Source organism: Monodon monoceros, unplaced genomic scaffold (genome assembly GCF_005190385.1).
Source record: "Monodon monoceros isolate NGI ecotype Baffin Bay Population unplaced genomic scaffold, NGI_Narwhal_1 Super_Scaffold_20, whole genome shotgun sequence".
Lineage (NCBI taxonomy): Eukaryota > Metazoa > Chordata > Mammalia > Artiodactyla > Monodontidae > Monodon > Monodon monoceros.
This window is the reverse complement of record NW_021703777.1, coordinates 8021576-8046232: the sequence shown is the minus strand read 5'-3', so window position 1 is coordinate 8046232 and position 24657 is coordinate 8021576. Positions and strand designations below refer to the sequence as shown.

Genomic DNA, 24657 nt, shown 5'->3' with positions numbered 1-24657 from the left:
CTTTCTTAATTTTATTTATTGATTGATTTTTGGCTGCATTGGGTCTTCATTGCTGTGTGTGGGCTTTCTCTAGTTGCGGTGAGCGGGAGCTACTCTTTGCTGCAGTACGTGGGCTTCTTATTGCTGTGGCTCCTCCTGTTGTGCGGCACAGGCTCAGTAGTTGTGTCTCGAGGACTCTAGAGCACAGGCTCAGTAGTTGTAGTGCACGGGCTTAGTTGCTCTGCGACATGTGGGATCTTCCCGGACCAGGGATCAAACCCGTGTCCTTTGCATTGGCAGGTGGATTCTTAACCACTGCACCACCAGGAAAGCCCCTCCTTTCACTTCTTTATGCTCTAATTGTCAGATGTATTCTCTCTTTATAACTCTATAACACAATGTTAAAATTCTTGCTTTAAAGTCATTTGTGTTTCAAATAAATGAGGAGAAGCACAATTTTTATATTTACACACATGTATAGTTACCATTTCTGGTGCTCTTTATTCTTTCCTGAAGCTGTCAGTTTCTGTTATCATTTCTGTTCAACAGAATCTCCTTTAGCATTTTTTTATAGGGTGACTCTGCTGGTAATGAAATATTAGTTTTGTTTATCCAAAGATGACTTTGTTTAGCTTTCAATCCTGAAGAATATTTTTGACAAATAGAGTTCTATGTGTATGGTTGTTTGATTTTTTTTTTTTCTTTCAGCCATTTAAAACTGTCACTCCATTGTCTTCTGGTCTCTTTTTGTTTTATTTTTTCTCGTGGTAAGTTCTGAATCGTGTCACTGTTCCTGTATACATGAAATATCATTTGTCTCTGGCCGCTTTAAATATTCCACTTTATTAGTGGCTTTCAGCACTTTGACTGTGATGTGCTTAAATGGGTTTTCTTTTTTCCTGCTTGAGATTTGCTTCAATTTTTTTTTAACGGTAAATTCTGTCTTTCAACAAATTTGGAAAGTTTTAAACTATTATTTCTTTTAAAGTATTTTCTTTTGTCTCAGCCTCTCTTTTCTCCTTATGGGGTTCTTAGTAGCTTTATGTTAGACCTTATATTATTGTCCTGCAGGTGCTGTTAAATACTTAATTTTTTTTCTGTTCTTCTGAGTGGATAATACCTAATGTTTTGTCTTAAAGTTTAATGACTTCTGTTATCGCAAATCTGAGGGAAGCTTATGTTGTGAATTTTTCTCTCAGATACTGTTTTTAAAATTTATTTACAGAAATTCTATTTGGTGCTTTTATTTTATAGATTCTGTTTCCCTGTTGACAGTTCCTATTTGAACATAGTGATTCTGAGCATATTTTCCTTTAAGTCCTTGAGTTTTACTACAGTGGAACTTATAAAGTTGTAGTAGCTGATGAAAATGTCTTATTTGCTGAATCCTGTATCTGGATACTCTCAGATCAGACTCCCTCAGTTTCCTGTTTCTTGTATATGAGAAACATTTTTCTGTGTCTCCATATGTCTAATAATTTATTTTTCTATCCTGGATCTCGTTAATAGTATTTTGTGAAGTTGCTTGATTTTGTTGTATTTGCTGGATGAACTCTCCAAGCTCTTAGTGTTCTCAAGCAGAAGAAGGCTGTGATGTGCTTTACAGAGAACATGTGTGTTCATAAGCATTGTTCAGGCATGAGTTATAGTGCTGTTTGCTGTGAGTTCAATGTTAATAAATCAACAGGTATATTAAATAAGGTGTCTTTAAACATAAACACATATAAAAGAAGATTCTATATTGATTAGTTGACAAAAATGGAATCAGAGGCCCATAGGAACCAAACTCTGTATTTCCTCTGGGAGCAGTGGTTCAGTATTCTCTAATTCAGTGTTCATAGCAACTTTAAAGAACATAACTATCACAGATAATGAGAAGCAGCTATATATCTAACTGCTTTGAGATAGTCTGTGGTATGACCATGACACATTTTAATGATCCCTTGTCTTATTTTCAACTTGTTAATTATAAAAAATGCTACAGAAACATTTTATACTAATATATTTCATCAGGATTTGTAGCCAGGAGTGAAATACTAAGGTGTCTACACATTTTTAGTAAGTCTGGATGTTGCCATATTACTCTCTAAGTAACTGGTTGTACCAGTTGGTATTTCTACCAACAGTATATGGGAGTTCCAGCGCTCTATAAACTGTGAGCATGGGATATTATCAGTCTTATATGTTTACCAACATGATAGATGTGAATTAGTATCTCTCTGATTGGAATGTAAAATGTCATTTTCCTAATATCCAGTGGGATTGAGAATGTTTGCTGAATTCTGGACTATTCATAATTACATTTTAAAGGTTAATTATGTGAAAAAAAAAGTTTGGTCAAATTTAATTAATTTCAAATAACTCAATATAAAATTGTATGTACAATGCTGAACCTTTCATGAATGTGTGGACACTTTAAAAAAACAGAGAAGAAAGAAAAAGGTGAAAGAAATGAATGATATAGAATGTGGGTCAGCAAATTATGGCCTACAGGCCAACATTACTCCAGTACCTGTATTTCTAAATAACATTTCATTAGAACACAGCCGTGCTTGTCTTTACATATTGTCAGTGGCTGCTTTCACATTGTTTTTCAGTGTGAAAAACTGTTTTTCACCAACAGAGTTGAATAGTTTCAACAGGGACCATATAACCCATAAAGCCATGACTACATTCTGGCCTTTTACAGATAATGTTTGCCACCTCCTAACATAGAGGCGTAATTGCTATAGACCAAGGTAAATACCTGAATTATTATAACTAATCACTTTTCTCATTTGCTATTACCACACCAGATACTAAAACTCAGAATTTATATGGTTGAAATTTTTTTGTATTCTCTTGGGCCTATTTTACAACTGTATTGTCATTTTAAAACTTATATAATTGCTATAAAGTATAATTTATTTATTAGCTGCAAGCAGATGAATTTATTATTTTACTTTAAAATCACATTCCGTCTCATTTTTAAATTAATTATAAGAAATCACACTGGTTTCTCCTTTACTTTTCCATCTGATGAGTCACTTTTAGAGTGAATTGTTTCTCTGGCTTCTACTGACATACTGGCTAGGACAAAAATAATAATAGGCGATATGGATTGAGTAAATACATTTTCAAAAACTTATTATAATCTTGACCATACTTCAGCTTTTACTTTGCTTCTCACTTCTGTTTTCTGAAGTCAGGGTAAGCATCTAATTAAAGAGTTGGAACATGAACCAGAGAACAAGGTCAATTACAAATTTTCATGATATTCTCAGATCCCATTGTGTGAATCTGAAGAAGAGAATCATTTAGGGTTTCATTTAAGATCAAGAAGTAAACAAAAAATTGGAATACATTGGGATAACAGAATTAGAGAGGGAGAATAAATCATTCATTCATTCATTCATTCACCAAGCATTTATTTAGTGTCTATACCAAGCAGTACATCAGACCCAATTATGTATTGATATGGCCCAAGGAACTCAATTATATGCCTAGACAGATATTTGGCTGTCTCTCTGGGTGGCTATATATGAAAACTTTTTCTGATGTTTATCACAAGTTGCTCCTTCTTTGAAATACCCTGTGATGTTCTGCAGTCATGGAATATCTAGGGATGTTTGCACCTCTATGTATATTATTTATTTCCTCATAGGTTTTATGTCTGGAGTTTTCATAGATATCGCCTTTCACTTTGATTACATAGTTATAGCTATGAATGACAGAGAAAACAACATTTCAGTTTTTTCTATTTCTTAGAGAAATACTGTAAAAAAAAATCCCACAGCAATGCTCTTCATAAAGGAAATCAGTTAGCACATAAACATAGGTAAATCCTTGTTAAAATATCACAAATACAAGGAAATTCTAGCAGTTATCTTGATTTAGGAACTCCTAAGGAAAGGTATGATTCAGGGGAAAGTTTAAAGAAATGTGTTTTCATAAATCAAGAAGTGTTTTAACCTCTTCTAACACCTACTTCTGCCCATCAATTAAATACTAACTTGTCTTGCAAAGTGACTCTTCTTTGCAGCCTTTCCTGGTATCATTCTCCCTGATGGAAATCATCACACCTATTGGGTTCCATGTCAGTATGGCATTTTTTTGACTACTACTCTGTCTACCTTTCAGTAGAATACAAGCTCTTTTCAGAATAAGGCTGTATGGTATTCATCCTTGTGTATATAGAATCTGACATATTGCCTGGCATAGACATTCAGTAAATGCTTCTTGTTTGAATAAATGATTTATTCTCCCTCCTCTAATTCTGTTATCACAATTTACTCCCATTTTTTATTTACTTGTTGATCTTAAATGCAACACTATTTGATTCTCTTTTTCAGATATACACTTTGGGACCTGAGAACATCATGAAAATTTGTACTTGACCTTGTCCTCTGCTTCCTGTTAAAGCTCTTTAATCATTTGCTTACTCTGATAACTTTAATCAGTCCTTTATTTACTCATTCTGTTAATAGGGGCCTCACATCCCTTGATCTTATTCTTTTCTATTTTTCTAAATGAGGGAAGAGAAAAAGGAAAAAAAAATAACCTAGTTATTTATGCCCATCATGCCCCCAAGTCAGAAGTCTCTCTTTGTGACCATATTATATTGCATAGAATGATAAAGACTGGTAAGTAGCCTAGCAATTCTTAAATCTACCCAGACCTCTTAAATGGGATCCTTATATACTGCTGGACCTGCTAAACAATTGAAAACAGAGTAGGAGAGTTCAATATTTTGAACTACTACTTTTGACTAGTAGTATTCTCACGTCCCAAAAAGGTTTTCTGAGTCCCTTTTTACTTAGGGCTTTCATGGGAAGTGATCTTGTCAATACCGGTTCCGCCAAGCACTCCAATTAATCAGTGGCCTTTAAATTGATAATGCTATCGCTTTCAGCAGCAAAGTAACGTGATCATTCCAGAGTTCATGTGGCTTGCATTTAAATCAGATGTATTTTCAAATTAAGAACAACATTCAGGTGGAACCAGTAAGAATACTTTTGGTTTCAAATAGCAGACAAACACAATCCCAACTTCCTTAAGCCAGAAAGAGAATTTATTGACTCATATACCAAAAATCTTAGAAATACTGTGAGTTCTGTCAAAGCTTTACCGTATAGCTTAATAATGTCTACTGAGGACCTGATTTCTTTCCATGTTTTTGAATTCCACAGTGTCAACTTCACATTAGAGCCAACCCCTCTTATGGCCCCAAGATGGCTGCCAATGGCTTCTAGGGCTAAATGCTACCAACTGAGAACGTGAGGGTCTGAGATTTTAGCCTTTCTGCAAGCTGACAAGTTAATCTGCCAGTTTCATGGATGCTACTAGAAGACATGAGACTCCTAGGTCCGAGATGAAGGATGCTTTCTTACTCCCAGCAGTAGCGATAGCCAGCATTTTTTCATGCTGGTTACGTAAACCCCAGTTCCCACATGATGATGCAAAGAGGTTCAGTTGCTACCTTAGCAGTCAATTGTGCTACCAGAGAGGTATTCTGAATTTAGGGAACCTGACTCTTTTATAACAGGCAGTAAGCATGACTGCCCTTTGCTCCACAGGGAGAAGCTATCTCTGTCTTCCAAGGCTGTAAGGAAACCAGCCTTTGCTCCAGATGCAAAATCTTTCTTATCTTCCAAGACAGTTCATTATACAAACGTTCTGAAAAGATAATCCAGAATAAAGGCAGTGCATGCTTCTGTTTAAAACATGCAGGAACATAAGAGACCTATGGAGAATTCTCTCCTAACACTACCGTGTTCACTGAAATGAGAGAACCTTTTGTCCCAGCATTCCCAGGAGAATCCCTGAGAGTCACCTTCCTGAACAAATGACTGTGGCTAGGAGATAGGAGTGTACTAACTGGCTCAGGCTAGGTCACGTGATTCGCCCCTGAGCCAGGAGAGGAATCACCTTGGGAACCCCATGGCACACCAATAGAAATTGGGGACATTGGCAGAGGACAAGGAGAGATATGAGCACTGGGGAGGCAACCCAAAATTGTCCATTCAACATGCTCTATTTACTGAATATCAAAGTGAAAAAGGGGGCTTCTCTGGTGGCGCAGTGGTTGAGAGTCCGCCTGCCAATGCCGGGGACTTCGTGTCCCGGTCCGGGAAGATCCCACATGCCGTGGAGCGGCTGGGCCCGTGAGCCATGGCCGCTGAGCCTGCGCGTCCGGAGCCTGTGCTCCGCAACGGGAGAGGCCACAGCAGTGAGAGGCCCGCAGACCGCAAAAAAAAAAAAAAAAGTGAGAAAGTTATGAATGTAATCTAGGGCATTCTATGATCAATAAAGTTTAGTGTCTGGGGGTGTTTCAGTCCAAAACTGTGTTAGTATCACCCTGGTCTTTCCTCCACCACTGTAGCCGTAGTAAGTATTATAAAACGCTTTGTTCACCGCTGAATACTGAATAAAAGTCAGACTCTTTAGCACAGTATACATGCCTTTAACAGTGTGATTCCAGCCCAGTCCTTCAGCCTCAGCCCTTGCCCCCATCTCTCTAGTCCCTCTGTGCCCAGTCATGTCAGCTTTCTTATTTTGTACCTTTCTTCCTGTTCTTATTACCTTGTGAAAGCCCTTCCCTCCTCACCTCTATATGCCTCAGGCAGAATTAACTGTGTGCCCTGTATATATTCGCAAATAGCATTGCATACATTATACATTCTTTACCTAATACAGTTTTTTCTAGCATTTATCACAGTTCATATGTATATATTTATGTAGTTGGGTGATGAACATTTGTCTTCCCTACTGTATCGCATGCGCCACGGTGCAGAAATCAGGTCCGATTTATTCTCCCTCATGCCTTACAGGTGGTGAATGTTCAGTAAATGTCTGTTGCTGTTGAATGTTTTTTCAAATATAAGAGGCAAGGTGGCATAAAGTTAAAGCTGCTGGCTCCTTCGTGAGGTTGCCAGAAATTCAAATCCTAGATTCGTCACTTACCAGCTAGGTGACCTTGGGCTAGTTTAAGTTCTCTGTGTCTCTGTTCTCACATTGATAAAATGAGAATCATAATACCTATTTCATAGGGTTGTTTTTAATTGAAAATGAGAAAATATACATGCAGTGCTTAAACGTTATGCCTACTGTTCAGTAAACACCCAACAGTTGCTGCAGGAGGTAGGAGTCTGTGTGTCTGTCTCCCTACTAGACTCTCCACTTCTTTAAGATGGCAGCCTGCATCACTAATGATGCCAGGACTTAGCCTGTGGCCCAGCATGTCATAATTGTTCAATAAATGCTCATTAAACTACATTGTCAAATTTGAAGAATGCTGTCTAAGATTAAATCACTGGGTTAATTTGGTAATAGTGACATGTTGTCCCAACTTCTGCAGTCCTTTATTATGTTTGTTAATTGTTAAAATTAGTAGCTCTCATTTCTATCATTTATTATATGCTTACTCTGTTCCCGGCACTAATGGAACATGAATTATCTCATTTAATTTCTATCACGTCTTATGAGGTGTAGGTTTTTCATTATACAGATGAGACAGTGCAGCTTTAGAGAAGTTAGAAGACTTGCCCAAAATCGTGCAGCCAGCAATAGAAAGAAATACGTAGAGTTCAAAGCCAGTTTCTTCCCCAGAAATGAATATGTTATAAAATACTCACTTATATTTATAACAATGAAAATGGCTTTTACCCTATTTTTTAAATTAATTAATTAATTTATTTATGACTGCGTTGGGTCTTCGTTGCTGTACACAGGCTTTCTCTAGTTGTGGTGAGCGGGGGCTACTCTTCATTGCGGTGCGTGGGCTTCTCTTGTTGCGGAGCACGGGCTCTAGGCGCAGGCTTCAGTAGTTGTGGCACACGGGCTTAGTTGCTCCACGGCATGTGGGATCTTCCCTGATCAGGGCTGGAACCCGTGTCCCCTGCATTGGCAGGTGGATTCTTAACCACTGAGCCACCAGGGAAGCCCAAAAATGGCTTTTACTCTATTGAGAATGGGTATTTTACCAAAACCAAACAACCTAGTAACGCCTCATAGTTTGTTACATTGAGCAGTGCCCTAATGGAGACTTCCTCCAAAATGAAAGAGACCCCACTGACTCTAGATCTTGTAATTCCCAGGTGGCTTTGTGGCCGAGGGTTCGTTAGTTTCAGAGTTTGGCAAAAGGAGTGCAAAACATTCCATCAGCTTTCCTTGTTTACAGTAAGGACTATGTTAAAAGAAAGCTTGGACTACAAATAGCATTTTTTTTTATCCCTTTAATCATTTTTTGGCAGTCATGCTCACAACACACATTGACACACAGATGCGGACTGAAATGTGCTGCCCTGCTCATCAAAACAGCACCTTCAGAAAGCACCTTAAATGCAGTATTCCTTCACTGTTTTTTGTTTCGTTTTGTTTTGTTTTTGGCCACACCGCATAGCATGTGGGATCTTAGTTCCCCATTTTGATGTGGGAAGTGCTTTTCCCTCCCCTGAAAAATGTACCTTTACTTACGGATTTATCATAGAAACACAAACAGATCACTAGATAATAGTGGTGGTTACTGTTCACAGACATGGAAGAAGGAATGGTACTAGAAGTTTTCCAGAGGGAGAAGCTCAACTATTTCTGGACAGTATGAGAAGTCTTACAACGAGGAATCCTGCAAATATTGGGTTGGCCCAAAAGTTCGTTCGTGTTTTTCCGTAACATCCTATGGAGAACCCAAATGAACTTTTGGGCCAACCCAATACTTATCTTTCCCTGAGGAGTTAACTCTCATCTTTTGGAGAAACCTGTGTTGCATTACACCGCCCCCCCGCCCCGCCACGTTTGTGCTTAGAAGATTAAGATAATATTTTTTAAAAACTCACCCATGACATTATCAAAGGACGTTTTCATGTTTGATTAACACTTTGATGAACTCATTTGATTAGTTCTCAGAAAAGGGAATATAACTACTTTCTGAAAATATTAATTTTCAACATTTAAATATAAAGAACTGGTAGGGAAAAACTGACTGTAGTCTTATATAATTTATAAGTAAATCATCTCGCTACATTTTGGGGAGGCAGCATAACCAACGAAGTAATTCCTAAATACGTTTTCAGAAAGGAAATATTATATTAAACATTTATTAATCACCTCTTACATGTCAAAGAGTTATAGGCAGGGGAGACAACAATGAGAAAGACATACTCGGGCATCACTCGAACTAATGAGGCTGACGGCAGGTAAACAAGCATTTACAACACAGGAATAAAGAAGCTAGTATCTGCTACCTTAAAATCTCAACCCTCTCTAAAACCAACATGCTACTTACTCCTTGCCTACCCCAGCAGCTGAATGGAGCTGGAGAAACCCACAACACTACACTGATACCTCACTTTATTTTTTTGTTGGGATATAGTTGACATATAACACTGTTATTAGTTTTAGGTGTACAACACAATGATTTGAGAGATATGCAGTTTGACACTTGATCAGCACAAGTTTGAACTACTCAGGTTCACTTATACGTAGTTTTTTTCCCGTAAATACGTACTACAGTACTACATGGATCAAATCGCTAATGTAGAACCACAGGTGTGGAGGGCCCACAGTAAAGTTAAACTCGAATTTTCATCAGCATCCTTAACCTCTGCATTATTCAGGGGTCACCTGTATATGTTGTGAGATGATTACCACAATAAGTTTAATTAACATCCAATCATCACACAGTTACAATTTTTTTTAAATTTCTTATGATGAAAACTTTTTAAATCTACTTTTTAGCAACATTCAAACATACAACACGGTATTATTAACAGTAGTCACCATGTTGTACATTACATGCTCAGGACTTACTTATGGTATACCTGGAAGTTTGTATCTTTCGACCACCTCCATCAATTTTACCTACTTCACCCACCTCCTACCCCCTGCCTCTGACAACCACCAGTCTGTTCTCTATATCTGTGGGTTCACCTTTTTTTTTAGATTCCACATGTAAATGAGATCATACAGTATTTGTCTTTCTCTGTCTGATCGATTTCACTTAGCATAATGCTCTCAAGGTCCATCCATGTTGGTGCAAATGGCAGGATTTCCTTTTCTATGGCTGAATAGCTTTCATTGTGTGTGTATGTGTGTGTGTATGTGTGTATATATATATCACATTTTATTTCTGCATTTATTTGTCTTTGGACACTTAGATTGTTTCCATGTCTTAACTATTGTAAATAATGCTACAATGAACATGGGTTTGCAGATATCTTTTTGAGATAGTGATTTCATTCTCTTTGGATAAGTACTCAGCAGTGGAATTGCTGGGTCATATAGTAATTCTATTTTTAATTTTTTGAGGAACCTCCATACTGTTTTCCATAGTGGTTGCACCAATTTACATTCCCACCAACAGTGCACAGGGGTTCCCTTTTCTCCAGATCCTTGACAACACTTATTTCTTGTTTTTTGATGATAGCCATTCTAACAGATGTGAGATGATATCTCAGTTTTGATTTTGATTTGTATTTCCCTGATGGTTATTCATGTTGAACACCTTTTCATGTACCTGTTGACCATCTTTGGAAAAATGCAGATCCTCTGCCCATTTTCTATTTGGACTTTTTTTCTATTGAGTTGTATGCGTTCTTTATATATTTTGGATATTAATGCTTTATCAGATACATGATTTGCAAATATTTTTCCTATTCAGTAGGTTACTTTTTAATTTTGTTGGTTTCCTGTGCTGTTCAGAAGCTTTTTAGGTTGATATAGTCCTAATTGTCTATTTTTTCTTTTGTTGCCTTGGCTTTTGATGTCAAATCCAAAAACCATTTTCAAGACTGATGTTAAGGTGCTTAACACCTTAAGGTGTTTTCTTCTGGGAGTTTTATGGTTTCAGGTCTTACATTCAACTCTTTGATCTGTTTTGAATTCATTTTTGTGTATGGTGTAAGGTAGTGGTCCAGTTTCTTTCTTTTCCATGTGGCCGTTCGGTTTTCCCAACACCACTTATTGAAGATAGTTTTCTTTTCCCATTGTATATTCTTGTCTCCTTTGTTGTAAGTTAATTGACTAGATATGCATGGGTTTATTTCTGAGCTCTCTATTCTGTTCCATTGATCTCTGAGTCTGTTTTTATGCTAATACCATACTGTTTTGTTTACTATAGTTTTGTAATGTAGTTTGAGATCAGGAAGTGTGGTGCCTCCAGCTTTGTTCTTCTTTCTTAAGATTGCTTTGGCTATTTTGGAGTCTTTTGTGTTTTCATAAATATTTTAGGACTATTCTATTTCTGTGGAAAATGCCAGTGAAATTTTGATAATAATTGCATTGAATCTATAGATTGCTTTGGGTAGTATGGAAACTTTAACAATATTAATTCTTCCAATCCATGAGCAAGAAATATCTTTCCATATGTTTCTTCTTCAGTTCCTTTCATTACTGTCCTGTAATTTCCAGTGTACAGATCTTTCACTTCCTTGGTTAAATTTATTCCTAGGTATTTTATTCTTTTGATGAAGTTATAAATGGAATTGTTTTCTTAATTTCTCTGATAGTTTATTATTAGTTATAGAAATACAAGAGATTTTTGTATATTGATTTTGTACCCTGCAACTTTACTGAATCCATTTATTCTAATCGTTTTTTTGGTGGTGTCTTTGGAGTTTTCTGTACACAAGAGCGTGTCATTTGCAAACAGAGACAATTTTACTCTTCCTTTCTGATTTGGATAGTTTTAACTTTTTTTCTTGTCTAATTGCTCTGGCTAGGACTTCCAGCCCTGTGTTGAATAAAATTCACAAGAGTGGGCATCATTGTCTTATTCCTGATCTCAGAGGAAAAACTTTCAGCTTTTCACTGTTGAATATGGTGTTAGCTGTGGGCTTGTCATATAGCCTTTATTAGGTTGAAGTGCATTCTCTCCATACGCATTTTGTTGAGAGTTTTTGTCATGAATATATGTTGAATTTTTGAGAAATGCTTTTTCTTTATTGAGAATATTATATGAATTTTGTCCTTCATTTTGTTAATATAGTGTATCACATTGATTGATTTGCTGATGTTGAACCATCACTGCATCCATGGAATAAATCCCATTTGATCATGGTGTATGATCCCTTTAATGTATTGTTAAATTTAATGTATTGTTGCTAATACTTTGTTGAGAATTTTTACATGTATGTTCATTAAGGATATTGGCCTGTAATTTTCTTTTCTTGTAGTGTTCTTGTGTGATTTTGGTATCAGGGTTTGCTGTCCTTGTAAAATGACCTTGGAAGTGTTGGCTCCTCTTTTATTCTTTGTAAGAGTTTGAGAAGGTTTGGTATTAATTCTTTAAATGCTTAGTAGAATTCACCAGTGAAACCATCTGGTCCTGGACTTTTGTTTGAATCAGTAATCAAAATCCTCTGAACAATCTCTTTACTAGTAACTGGTCTCTTCAGACTTGCTGTTTCTTCGTGATTCAATCTTGGTAGATTGTATGTTTCTAGGAATTTACCTATTTCTTCTAGGTTATCCAATTTGTTGGCATATAATTTTTCCTAGTAGTCTCTTATGACCATTTGTATTTCTGTGGGATCGGTTGTAACATCTCCTCTTTCACTTCTGTTTATTTGAATCTTCTCTCTCTTTTTCTTTGTGAGTCTAGCTAAAAGTTTGTCTGTTTTGCTTATCTTTTCCAAAATCTACCTCTTAGTTTCATTGATCTTTTCAGTTATCTTTTTAGTCTGGTTTAATTCTACCCTGATCATTCTTATTTCCTTCCATCTGCTAACTTTGGGCTTGATGTCTCACTTTAAATGTGTGATTACCATCCTCAAATGGTCCTCATTTTGCTGGCAGTCCTACTCCTCTCCCCAGTTTTTTCACTCTTCCCTCTCTTTTAAACTCTGTTTCATACCATTTCCTTGGTCCTTAACCTCCATCATCCCCCTTTGCAACCATTCATGACCTGATTTTCATTTGACTAAGAACATCCAGAGAGACTCTCCACCTGTCCTCACATTCAGCCAGTATCTGCCCCTGTACCGTGTTCTCTCCTTCTTTCCAGTCACAGGAGATGTGCTGTGTTTGCTCCTCTCCCAGAGAAGCCTTCCACTGTGGACAAGATCCCATACCCTCTGACCCCCTCAAGAACTTTGCTTCCTGAATTCTCTACCCCTTCCTTCTCTCTTGGGTCATCAGGGTTTTTTTTGTCTGTCCACTGAACCAGTCCCATTAGCATAGAAATATACTATATTTCCCATCTTACCAGAAAAAAACAAAACAAAACAACCTCTCCCTTGACTCCAACACCCCGCCTCTACAGCCACAGTTAGCCTTCACCCATTTCCTTTGCTATTCCTTACAACAGAACTCCTCAATGAATTATATAAGCTTGCTGTTTCACTTCCTCTCTATTCTCTTTGGGACCACTCTAATCCATCCTACTACAGAGTGAAACAGTTTTTGTCAAATGATGCCACAATCAGTGGTCAGGTCTTAATTTTCATCTTATTCACCCTGTTGGCAGCATTTGACACACTGGGTCACTCCTTCCTTTTTTAAAAAGCTTTATTGAGATATAATTTGCATACCATAAAATTCACTCCTTTAAAATTACAATTCAATGATTTTTAGTGTATTCACTTAGTTGTGCAACCATCATCACTATCTAATTCCCAAACATTTCATCACCCCAGAAAGAAACCCCATACTCGTTTGCAGTCACTTCCCATCACTCAGTCCCTGGTAGCCAATGATTTACTTTTTGTCTTTGTAGATGTATGTGTTCTGGACATTTTATATAAATGGAATAATACAGTATGTTTCCGTTGTGTCTGCCTTCTTTCACGCAGTGTAATGTTTTCAAGATTCAGCTCGGTTGAATCAGTGCTTCATTCCTTTTTATTACTGAATAACATTCCATTGTATGGATATACACATTTTACTTATCCATTCATCGGTTGATGGACATTTGAGTTGTTTCCAGCCTTTGGCTAGAATGAATAATGCTGCTATGAACACTCATGTACAAGTCTTCATGTGGACATATGTTTTGGAATTGCTGGGTTATATGGTAACTGTATTTATTCCTTCCTTGTTGAAACCCTTTCCCCTTGCCTTTCAGTACACTCTCTTGGTTCTTCCCTCTAACTGTCCACTCCTCAGTCACGCTGAGTCTTGCCTCTCTAAGCTTGAGTGCTCTGGGGATTAGTTCTTAATCCTCTTCCCTTCTCTATCTAGATTCACTCCCTAGGTGATCTCTTCCAATTATATGGTTTTTAAATACCACCTACATATAGATGACTTGCAAATTTGTATTTTCAGTTCACGCTTCTCAACTCCAACTCCTATATCCAACTGTCTACATGACATCTCCACTTGTCTGTCTTATGTGCATCTCAAATTTAGCATGTCCAGAGCAATAAACTCCTGATTTACTCGCCAAAATCTGTACCTCCTGCTGTCTTTTCCAACTCCATGATACAGTTCATTCTTTCAGTGCTCAGGCCAAAAACTTTGGAGTCATCCTTGACTCCTCCCTCCTGTCCAGTGCATCAGCAAATCCTGTTGACTCCACCTTCAAAATATATACAGAATCTGGTGTCATCGCAACGTTTCCCTGATCCAAGCCCACGAGCATCTCAGTTACTTCCTATTTGGTCTCCTTTAATCACTCTGACCCTTCAACAGTCTTCTCGCTGTACCAGTAAGGATCCTTTCAAAATGAAAGTCAGGCATGTTTCTTCTCTAACACCTTCTAAAAGTACCCCCCCACCCCCGCCCAGGGTAAAAGCCAACGTCCTTAAAATGCCTGTAGGTCTCCGTGATCTGGGCCCTCTGCTACTTCAGTGACCTCACCTCCTGCCACTGTTCTCACTTGTCTCCAGCCAGCCGCAGTGGCCTCCTTGCTGTTCCTCAGACTTGGAAATCATGCTTCCTCCTCAGGACCTCTGCACTGCTCTCCAGCTGGAATGCTGCTCCCCAGACATCCTCCTGAGACACTCCTTTATTTCTTTAAGTCTGTGGTCAAGACTGCTAGTGGTCTCCCGAGATCTAGTCTCCTTCTCTTCCTTGGCTGCGTACATGGATGCACAGCTGTAAGACCACTTCCCCTAACTTCCCTGCAACAAAAGTAAGCAGTTGGATTTCCCTTTAAGAGTGAGGCATGCCCTTCCTTCACCCTCCCTCCATCCCACAGTGTTTGCAACACAAACCAAAGTTCCTGCCCTCATGGAACTTACATCTGGTTAGGGGGAAAAGACAACAAATAAATACACATAAGTAGATATACAGTATGTTTGATGGTATTGGGTACAATGGAAATAAATAAAGCAGGGTCAGGCAAATGGGGCGTGGGGCATAAGGGAGAATTTTGCTATTTATTCTGTAGTGACAGAGAAGCCTTCACTGATAAGACAGCATTTGAGCAAAATCTTACATCAGTTTGGATTAGGTGTTCTTGCATATAAATAAACCTCAAACAACATTGGCTTAAACAAGATAGAAATATATTTCCTTCAAATGAACAAAACCTGTAAGTCAGGCCAGGACTGGTAATGAGGCTCGACGAGGTCACCACAGACCCAGGACGCTTCAGCTTACAGCTCCCCATGGCTGCAGTGTGGGCCTCCCAGCCTACGTGTTGCCATCTGCTTTCCTTCCAGGCCACAGGAGGTGTGTTGCTGCCCTGCACTACCATTAATTGTTAGTTTGCCCTGGATTTTACAGTTTATTACTTTATTTCTCACCTTCACTTCGGTCAGGAGAAAGGGATTTTAACAGCCAAGTTTCCCACTCTCTATACAACTCTGGACAAATCATGTCAGTTCTCTGGGCCCCTGGATTTCATTTCTGAGATGAAGGGATTGGAGTAGACCTCTCGTCAACTCTAAAACTGAGTGGTTCTAAAATAATCATTTAATTTCTGAATTTTCCACCTAATTTTTCTTGCATAACCATGACCAGCTGTGATCAAGCAATTCAGTTATTTAATGTTAAGTTTATTTTTTCACCTTAGCTCTAATTTTTAAAAACCTCAAAGAGAAATTATTTACTTGACAAATTTTTAAACTCTGAATCAGCAGCACACATTATTCTAAGGATTTTTTAAAAATTCACCTGCCCAGGATGCAACTCAGATGTATTCCCTGGGAATGGGAAGTGAGGTGATGGGATGAATTTTAGCAAGTATACCACTTTTTTTAAATCTCCAAAGGATGTTCCAGTGTGCACCCCTGGGCAAGAAGCACTGCTTACGGCATTCCAGCTAGTGTCAGTAGTGTCCGTTTGGAACAAGCTTCCAGAGAACATCTTGTTTTAAGGCCCCATCACCTGTGTAATCATGTCCTCTAAGTTAGCAAGAACTTTTGAGGCCAAAGGATTGCATTTGGGATTGGATGGCAAACATTCCCATTGACTGATCATTGGTTTTGATCATCAGAGATAAATGATCAAAATTTTCAAAGCAAATTTTTATGTTATTAATAGAAAGAAACTCTGTAGAAATCTTCTATTTAACTTCTAAACTGCTCAGTTTACACAGTTACTTTTGGCCTGAATTGTTTTCTGATGAAAGACCTGAAGTTAGGAACTTGAACAGGTGACTTTGTAAAATAGATGGGACTGTGTTGATGTTAATAAGAGGCCTCACCTTTCTGCCATGTACAGATTTATCTATGAGCAGCTTCTAAAAGGTGAGACTTACTTGAGCCTAAGTCCCAGGACAGATGGCTCTACCATGGGGCCACTTAGTCCAAGTAAATGTATTGACAGGTTCCAGCCCCGATCTTGCGTTAATAATCCCTATGCTCTGTAAATTCGGATTCTTCCCATTTCTGTACCATAGCTATTTTTTAAAACTGACTTAGAGATTTTGAAACTGAATATAGAGGAAACTTTCAGAATAAGAATAATGCTTACACAATGGAATTAATGTGCTTCATGGCATCAGTACTTCTGAAAGGAAGGTAGAATCTACCAGTTAGTTTGTTCGGTTATTCATTTGTTCATTTATTCATTATAGGAACATGTAATGGTCCCCTACTATTTTGCTAGGTACAGCTCTAGGAGGCGGGGCTACAGCAGTTAACAAAACAGACAAAAATTTCTGCTGTGTTGGCATTTAGCTTTTGCAGAGGAGTGAGGAGGTGAGAAGGAAAGAGTTGAGGAAAGTCATATGCTAAGAGGTTTGTTACTTGCTTGAGCCACACTGTGAAACCATAATTAATCTGATCTATTATATTTCAAGATAAACTTTTTCTTTAATTGTGAAATTTTTGTCTTTTCACCTGTGAGTAATTTTCCTAACAAACTTAGTTAAAATGATTTTATGCTAAGTACAGATCCACTCTAAAATTGAGATCAAGGTGAGATTTTAATTAGTTACAACTAATTTCCTAAAGCATGTTAATAACTTGCTCAAAAAAAAAAAAAAGCCCACTGGGACATTAATTAGCTAGCACTGTGGCTGGCACATAATAGACTGACCAAGTTATTTATGAGGAGAATTGATTGCTGCCATTTAGTAAACAAGCCTCACTTTTGAAAAGCAAAATGTAAAGATTTTTGAGCAAAAACAAAGGCCTTTTTAAAATTTTTCTTATTTCAATTTTTTCTAATTTAGAGACTTTTTTTTTTTTCTAATTTTTTAAGCTAGAAATGCCTGTCTTCTTTAAAAAAAAAAAATCAGAGCTAAACATCTGTTTTCTGGTACTTAGTTATCTCACCATTGAGTTTAATGAGCATGAAGAAAAAGCAAGAGGCTTTGTCCTCTTCCACACAAATGACAAATGGAAGACAGCAAAGGTCAAGGATATTGAGGAGGTCTAGTGAACTTTATTTAGAAACTCTAAATGTTAGAAATGAACTTTTCTGCTTTCATCCTGCTATCACAATTTTCCTTCATCATTGAGCCTTGAATATAATTTTCTGCCCTATTCTAATCTTCTCCCAAAGTACCTGACGATGAAAAGAACAGACTTACAGTTTTTGTCATTTCAAAATGCAAGCACAGCACCTGGCCAGTGGTTAGGGTGACTCCTAAGACCAAAACATTAAAGTTTGTTTCGCTTAAACTTTTAAAAATTAAGTATTAACAATACTATTTCATAATAGTATACTAAATTACTGTTATGCACATCACTTTTCTAGGAAGAATCTGTTATGCACATCACTTTTCTAGGAAGAATCTTATAATAATCAGGAAACATTCACCTACACAAAGGAAAGAGAGCTACGAATTTCAGAGAGATTGGTCCCCGTCCAGTAAACTGAGTCCCTCCTGCTTCTGACTCACCTGCCATTCCTCTGTTTCAGTCCTGCAGGGCAGACAGCTCCCACCCAACACTTGCCCATGGGACAGAGGGCACTGTTGTGCCCTCGCAGTGACAGATTTATATGGATAAATATTAAGGCACACATTATTTTCTTTATGTCTTATTTTCCTATGTCTTTTATTTTTAGTCAGATCATTGTATCAGGGTAAATCAGTCTGGTATCGTAAGCATGTTTTTCAAGTGCTGGATTCTTTGTTCAGTTTTTAAAGATGAGACCTTATTATAAACCTTTATAGTGTTGACTGTGGTAGAATTTGATTTTTGGCCTTTGAAATTTATTCATGTATGTTTTCTTTTTGATTTATTTTTAATTTTTTAAATTGAAGTACAGTTGATTTACAATGTTGTGTTAGTTTCAGGTGTACAGCAAAGTGATTCAGGTATAAACATATATATAATGTATATATATTCTTTTTCAGGTTCTTTTCCCTTATAGGTTATTACAAAATATTGAGTTCCCTGTTTCATACAGTAGGTCTTTTTTGGTTATCTATTTTATATATAGTAGTGTGTGTATGTTAACCCCGAAGTCCTAATTTATCCCTACCTTTCCCCTTTGGTAACCATGAGTTTGTATCACGTATATTTCAAGTATGGTGATGTTCCAAGCATTACTGGAGATATATACATATATATATACACATACACATATATATATATGTGTGTGTGTGTGTGTGTGTATAACTATGACTGTACATTTATATTTGCTAACTGAGCTCATTCTATATTATATATCATAAAATTATTTCACAGTCCTGTTAAAAACTTTGTAGATATTTGAATGACTGAATATTCTTTCATCATATACATGTACCATAATTACCTTATAGTAATTTATTTAGAATAGTTACGTTTGGGGCCTATTATAAATAAACTACAATGAACACATTTCCCATATAGTTTCCTCATACTCAGTTTCTTCCCCCTAAAATTATATTGCTAGAATGCTTCAGTGGATGCCAGAGAGATAAATTTAAAGAAAGTTTTAATTACTAATGCCCCCCCAAAAAGAAGAAAATGGGTTGCATTATGGGATATAATGTGACTTTTATCCAAAACTGCCTTATCTTCTTGCAATTCTAACGTTTAACATATGACCAACTATAGAGAGTAGTGGTAATCACAGGTCCTGTGGCCTGGCTCCCTGGGGTGTAACTGTGTCTCTGCCACTTCCTCACTGGACAGACAACTTGAACTATGCCTCAGTTTCCTCAGCTGTGAAATGCTAATAATAGTAGTCCCTGCCTCTTCAGGTTGTTGTAAGAATTAAACGGGTTAATTTATGTAAATCTCTTGGAACCGTGCTAGCACAGAGTAGATGCTCACTCACTACATGTTTGTTCATAACAGTAACAGCAACAGCATCTAAGAGAATATTTCCTAATTTTACATTTTCAAAGACTATTGTTTCTATTCCTCTGGCACCTCAAATACTGAAGTATCTCAAATTACTTCTTAGACTCTTCCATACCTGCAAATACATGCACGGAATGTGCTTTAAGATTCCTAGGATTGCTAGTATTTGAGTTGTACACATAAATCACACAGCATGTGCATAGATCCTTATCTCAAACAGCCAATGGCAGAATTCTTAGCAAAATGTTTTTCACAGATGGTTGGGGTGCTTTCATAGTTTTCACCTTCAAGTCCAAAAGTTATCATGAAGATCACTAAAATAAAAGAGCAAAGTGTGGTGTAAACTCCTGCATATCTCCAGTAGAAAGAGAAAGCTGCCTACCCCAGTCAGTATCCCAAACCCTTGGCCATTTTCCTACCGTAGCCACACATTATGAGGCTGCAGATGGGTCTCTCTAAGGACATTCACTCCATTTGTTACAGTAAGGTTTTTATTTTTATTACAGTAAATTCTTACCCCACAGAGCTTGGCTGAACCTCATGGAGTCACTAGCAACTCTTGTGTAGACAAGGCAGGCCTGCTGGGCCTTCTTGGCCCATTCCTGCTAAACTCAGAGCTGATGTGGGCCTGTTATATGTTTACATGCCAATGACAAATGAAAAGTGTATATAGAGAGAGGAGCTGCCTCCGTACAGATTTCTTCTCCCCATTCCCTTTAAAGCAAGGTTTCTCAGCGTCAGCTGTACTGACAGTTGGACCAGATGACTCTCTTTCATGGCAGGCTGTCCTATGCATTATAGAATGTTTAGTCCCATCTCTGGCCTCTACCCACTAGATTCTAATATCACATACCCTCACCCCTGTTCATGGCAACCGAAAATGTCTCTAGACAAAACTGGCTCTGGGTGAGAACCCCTGCTCTAAGGCCACAGTGTAATAACATGTCTCTTTGTACCCTTGGCTTTGTACCCTTGGCTTTGACCGACTGGTGTCATATTCCTCAGAGAGTTCAAGGGGCCTTGAACACCGTCTCAAAGTCCGCCACTGAACTATATACAATCCGAAATAGACACCTGGAAGCACAGAAATAAAACCACTCCTCTACCAACATTATAACGCCAAGGCTTAAACTCTGTGTTCCTAAAAAGCTCAATTCCAGCCAAAGTAAAGAAAGTGATCTCTTCCTTTTTCTCAAAGTTAATACATTTGTACTAAAATTAATTACATCAGTAAAACGGCAGGTTTTCACTCTATTAATTTTTCCTGTAGTCATCATCTCTATAGTGAAAATGTATAGTCTTCAAGGTACATCTTCAAGAAGATATCATTAATCACCTTGAAAAATTGTGCATTCCTTTTAAAAATGTGTATATATTCCACAGCTCTAGTCATCTTAGACTTACCGAGCCACTTGTTTTCTAACAATTTTGTTCTCGTAAACTTCATGCAGTATTTTTGTGCTCTGTGCACAAGCTGAGTTCTGTGCACTCCTTTGGTATAAATAATGAGTTTATATTTTAAAGTTAATGGTTAATGACAATCATGTCTGTTATTTCTATAGAAATTAAATCATTGGGAAATACACTTAGATAAATGTAGCTGATGTAGTTGCTGGTATGTGAATTCTATTATGGTGTTATGGAGTCTATTTTAATATAAACTGGCAGGATGGAATAAGCTACATATTACCTTTTTTTTACTTTAGAATATTTTTTTACGTAAATTGTTGAGTCAAATTTAGAACCCAAATTATCACTGAACCTAAAATGTCATGTCATTATTTTAACACCATGAAATATTGCCAAACAACTGTTCTTAGTTTTCTCTCAATCTTAAAACAAATATGTGTGGATGTGAGATTTTTTTTTTAGCTAACTAATTGGAAATCGTACTGCTTTTTGAGTGTTTTTTATTGATTTTTCATGTCTATTTTGATGAAAAATTACATGCCAAAGGAGCCCCTTTATGAAATATGTAATAGCAGACGCTTACACTTTTCATGTTGTGTTGCTGTTTATCTGAGTATTTCTTTTAGAAGTATTCTTGGCAGCTATAGCTATGAGCTATAGTTATTTCATAATTTAAAAAAATTTTCCCTTTGATTTTCATGAGCTTACGAATGCTCTACAGAGAAATGCAACTGAACAATTAATTGGCATCCATCAGATTTGGGCAAATTTTACATAACAACAGTATTAATAAAAGCTAGCTTTTATTTAGTGTTTATTTTGTGTTAAATGTAACTCTTTGCTAAATTAGTTTCATGTAATCCTCATAGTGGTATGAACTTATTAAATATTTATGTCCATAATTGTCTGTGTTACTCTTTTTAATTGTCCATTATCCTAGCCTCTTGGTCAGTCAGTGTCTTGGGAATATCTTGTAGCTGAAGAGTGTTTGTCTGACAATAAGTATTTATTAATGGGTTCAAAACTTTGCTAGCCTTCTTGGTAAAAATGTTACAAATAATATAAAGAAGAAGAAGAGAAGGGCGAGGTAGGAGGAGCGATCTGGTTGAGGCCACGTGACCTAGAAACTTGCGATAACTAAGATTACGGTATCAGATGACATGCAATCAAGTGTAGATTGTGTGGTGGTGAGTTACAGGAATTCAGAGTTGGGAAAGGTTATTTAGACCTGAGGGTAGTTAGTGAAGCTCTGTGGGCAGTGGATTCTTATCTCAACCTCAAAGGAGTTTAGGATTTGGTTTGGTTGGTGACTGGCCAGTGATCAACACATTACATTGTAGATGAAAGGACAAGCAAGAGAAAAGTCCTAGAGATGAGAAAAAGCTTCCAGTGTAATGAATACTTTTGATCCAAGGGTTTGAAACTTTCCTGAAATTCTGACATGATTTTTACATATTTTTAGGAAAAGAATATAGGTTGTTTTCTCATTTTTTCTGACCTAAAATAAGAGAGCATGAAAGTATTTCTGGGGTCAGAGAGACCTCAGATATGAAAAGTGAATACACCCAGTATTCATTTGGCACTTGGGCTGCCCATGATTCCAGAGATAGAAGAAAAGTTAAAAAGTTGTGTTTTTCCTATTTATTTCCTTAATTCAAAATTTATTACACCATACGTTGCCCTACAACAGAGGATTACAGTAGAAACTTGCCAACTGGTGTGTATTTTGCTTGTTGGTAGTAAATATTTCCGGACACCTTTCTCACATTGGCATTCTCTATTTCAGTGGTTTTCAGCCTTTTTTTTTTTCCGCCTCTTTCTGACTATTTCTTCTCTCCTTCTAGGTTGCAGTCTGATATACTCTCATAATCTCTCATTACATAGAATAATTATTCTAAGGAGAGGTTAGGCCTGGGGAAGATTTGTATGAGAATCCAGGAGAGGGGTGTGGGCCATAATGGTTTGAAAGTTCCCCTCAGAAATATTGGTATCTCCCCTTCACTGTGCCCTTTGCTATATAAGAATTTTTATATGCATTTTCAATTTTATACCTCGGTTGATATTTTTCTGGAGTGTGATTAATACATTAGATTATTAATACATTCGAAAAAATTATCTTCAATAACTTAATTGGAAAGACTTTTAAAAATTCTTCTCTTTTTTATTTTATTTTATTTTTTAGATCCCAAAATCTAGGAGTGAGGGATCTATTCAGGCCCACAGGGTACCGCAACCAGAGCTGTCTGATGGCGTTCCTCAGGTCAGCCTGCAGCTAAGTCAGAGAAATTCCTGCTGGGATGACATGAATTCAGCAGAGGGTGCTAATGCTGCCAAATTGCTATCCAGGTTAGCATGTTTCCTTTGTTTACACATCATGTATTGCATCATCTGTGCTGATACCCAGACCCGCATATGCAGGTATGTTTGCACGTATCTACCACCGGGGTCATCGGGATACAGATCAGTAAAACTATTTAAAACCTACTGTAACTTTTGAAAAATTTCTGACTAGTAATTCTTTATCACAGAAGCATTCTTATCACACAAGCATTCCTAGTTTGTTATATTTTATTTTATGGATTAAAACAAATTATTTAGTCAGTCGGACTGTGCTAGGCTCACAGTTGGAAGAGTTTTTTTTAGATGCCTTTTCATAGTATGTTCAGTGGTCAACATTATTTGCAATGAAAGTGGACATCACAGGTGTTACTAGAACCAATTCTCACTCACAGATTTTGAACGTTGCCCTTTAACCTGTAGGTTGCACGTTAAACCTGAAAGCAAACTTCTTTGGTATACTTGAGGAGAAAGGCATACAATTTTCTTAAAATAGGTAAAATGGGGTCTAAATCTTATATACTCCTCACATATAGAATTTTTCCTCTTAAAGGTTTTTCATCTTTTATTATAACTGACAACCTATTTCTATAATTTAAAAAATGTCATTACAAGTATAAGACAGAGAGCTCTAAAGAATGGAAAGATTTTTAAGACATTATGTAAATAATGCAGTTAAAGAGCTTGCCACTTTGGATTGCCTTATAGAAAAGATGGAGTTCGAGCTGGATTTTTAAAATGAAGGTAATTTAAATATGAAGAAAAAGAAGGCAAGCCTCTTGTAGATGGGCCCAGTTAGGAGGCAAGAGTAGGTACAGTGTATTTGGGACACACCAAACAGAAGTCCTGTGAGGAATCAGTGGGGAAGAAGGCTGGGGAGGTGGGGTGAGGCCAAGCCACTGAGGACCTCGAATGCCAGCCTGCAGTTATTTCTTGTTCAGTCTTGCCCCTCACTGAACAGATGTTCAGCACTTGACCTCTGCTTCCAGAAAGTGCTTTAGGACAGAGGATGCAGCAGTGAACAAAGCCGACCAGACCCTGGAGTTCATGGACCTTATGTTCTAGTGAGGGAGGCAATAGCAAGACACACAGGAAAAAAAAAAAAAAAAAAGCCTGTGAAGACCGTTTCAGCTCATTAATAAATGGGGGAGTTAAGAAACAAGTAGGTTAACATAGTAGACTGACCCAGAGACCATTTTAGTTCGCTTAGGCAGGGGAAGCCTGAATTGAGACAAGAAGGCGGGAGAGAAGAGAACCCGCGAAGATCAAAGCAAGCGCATTTCTGTGCAGAAGAACTGAGGTCGGGAAGCTTCGCTTCCTGCTACAG

At 37.4% G+C, this 24657-nt stretch overlaps 1 protein-coding gene across 4 annotated transcripts in view; it reads left to right on the top strand.

The window, feature by feature from the left end:
- The window catches only part of FAM13A (family with sequence similarity 13 member A), a 357629-nt gene that overhangs the window by 200062 nt on the left and 132910 nt on the right, over positions 1-24657 (top strand). For all 4 annotated transcript variants that reach the window (XR_003795603.1, XM_029235387.1, XM_029235388.1 and 1 more), the window contains exon 7: positions 23176-23339. Coding sequence is in view for 3 of the 4 variants with exons in the window: in XM_029235387.1 (XP_029091220.1) it covers positions 23176-23339 (164 nt within the window). In the remaining variant the exon portion in view is untranslated. The remainder of the gene's footprint in view (positions 1-23175; positions 23340-24657) is intronic.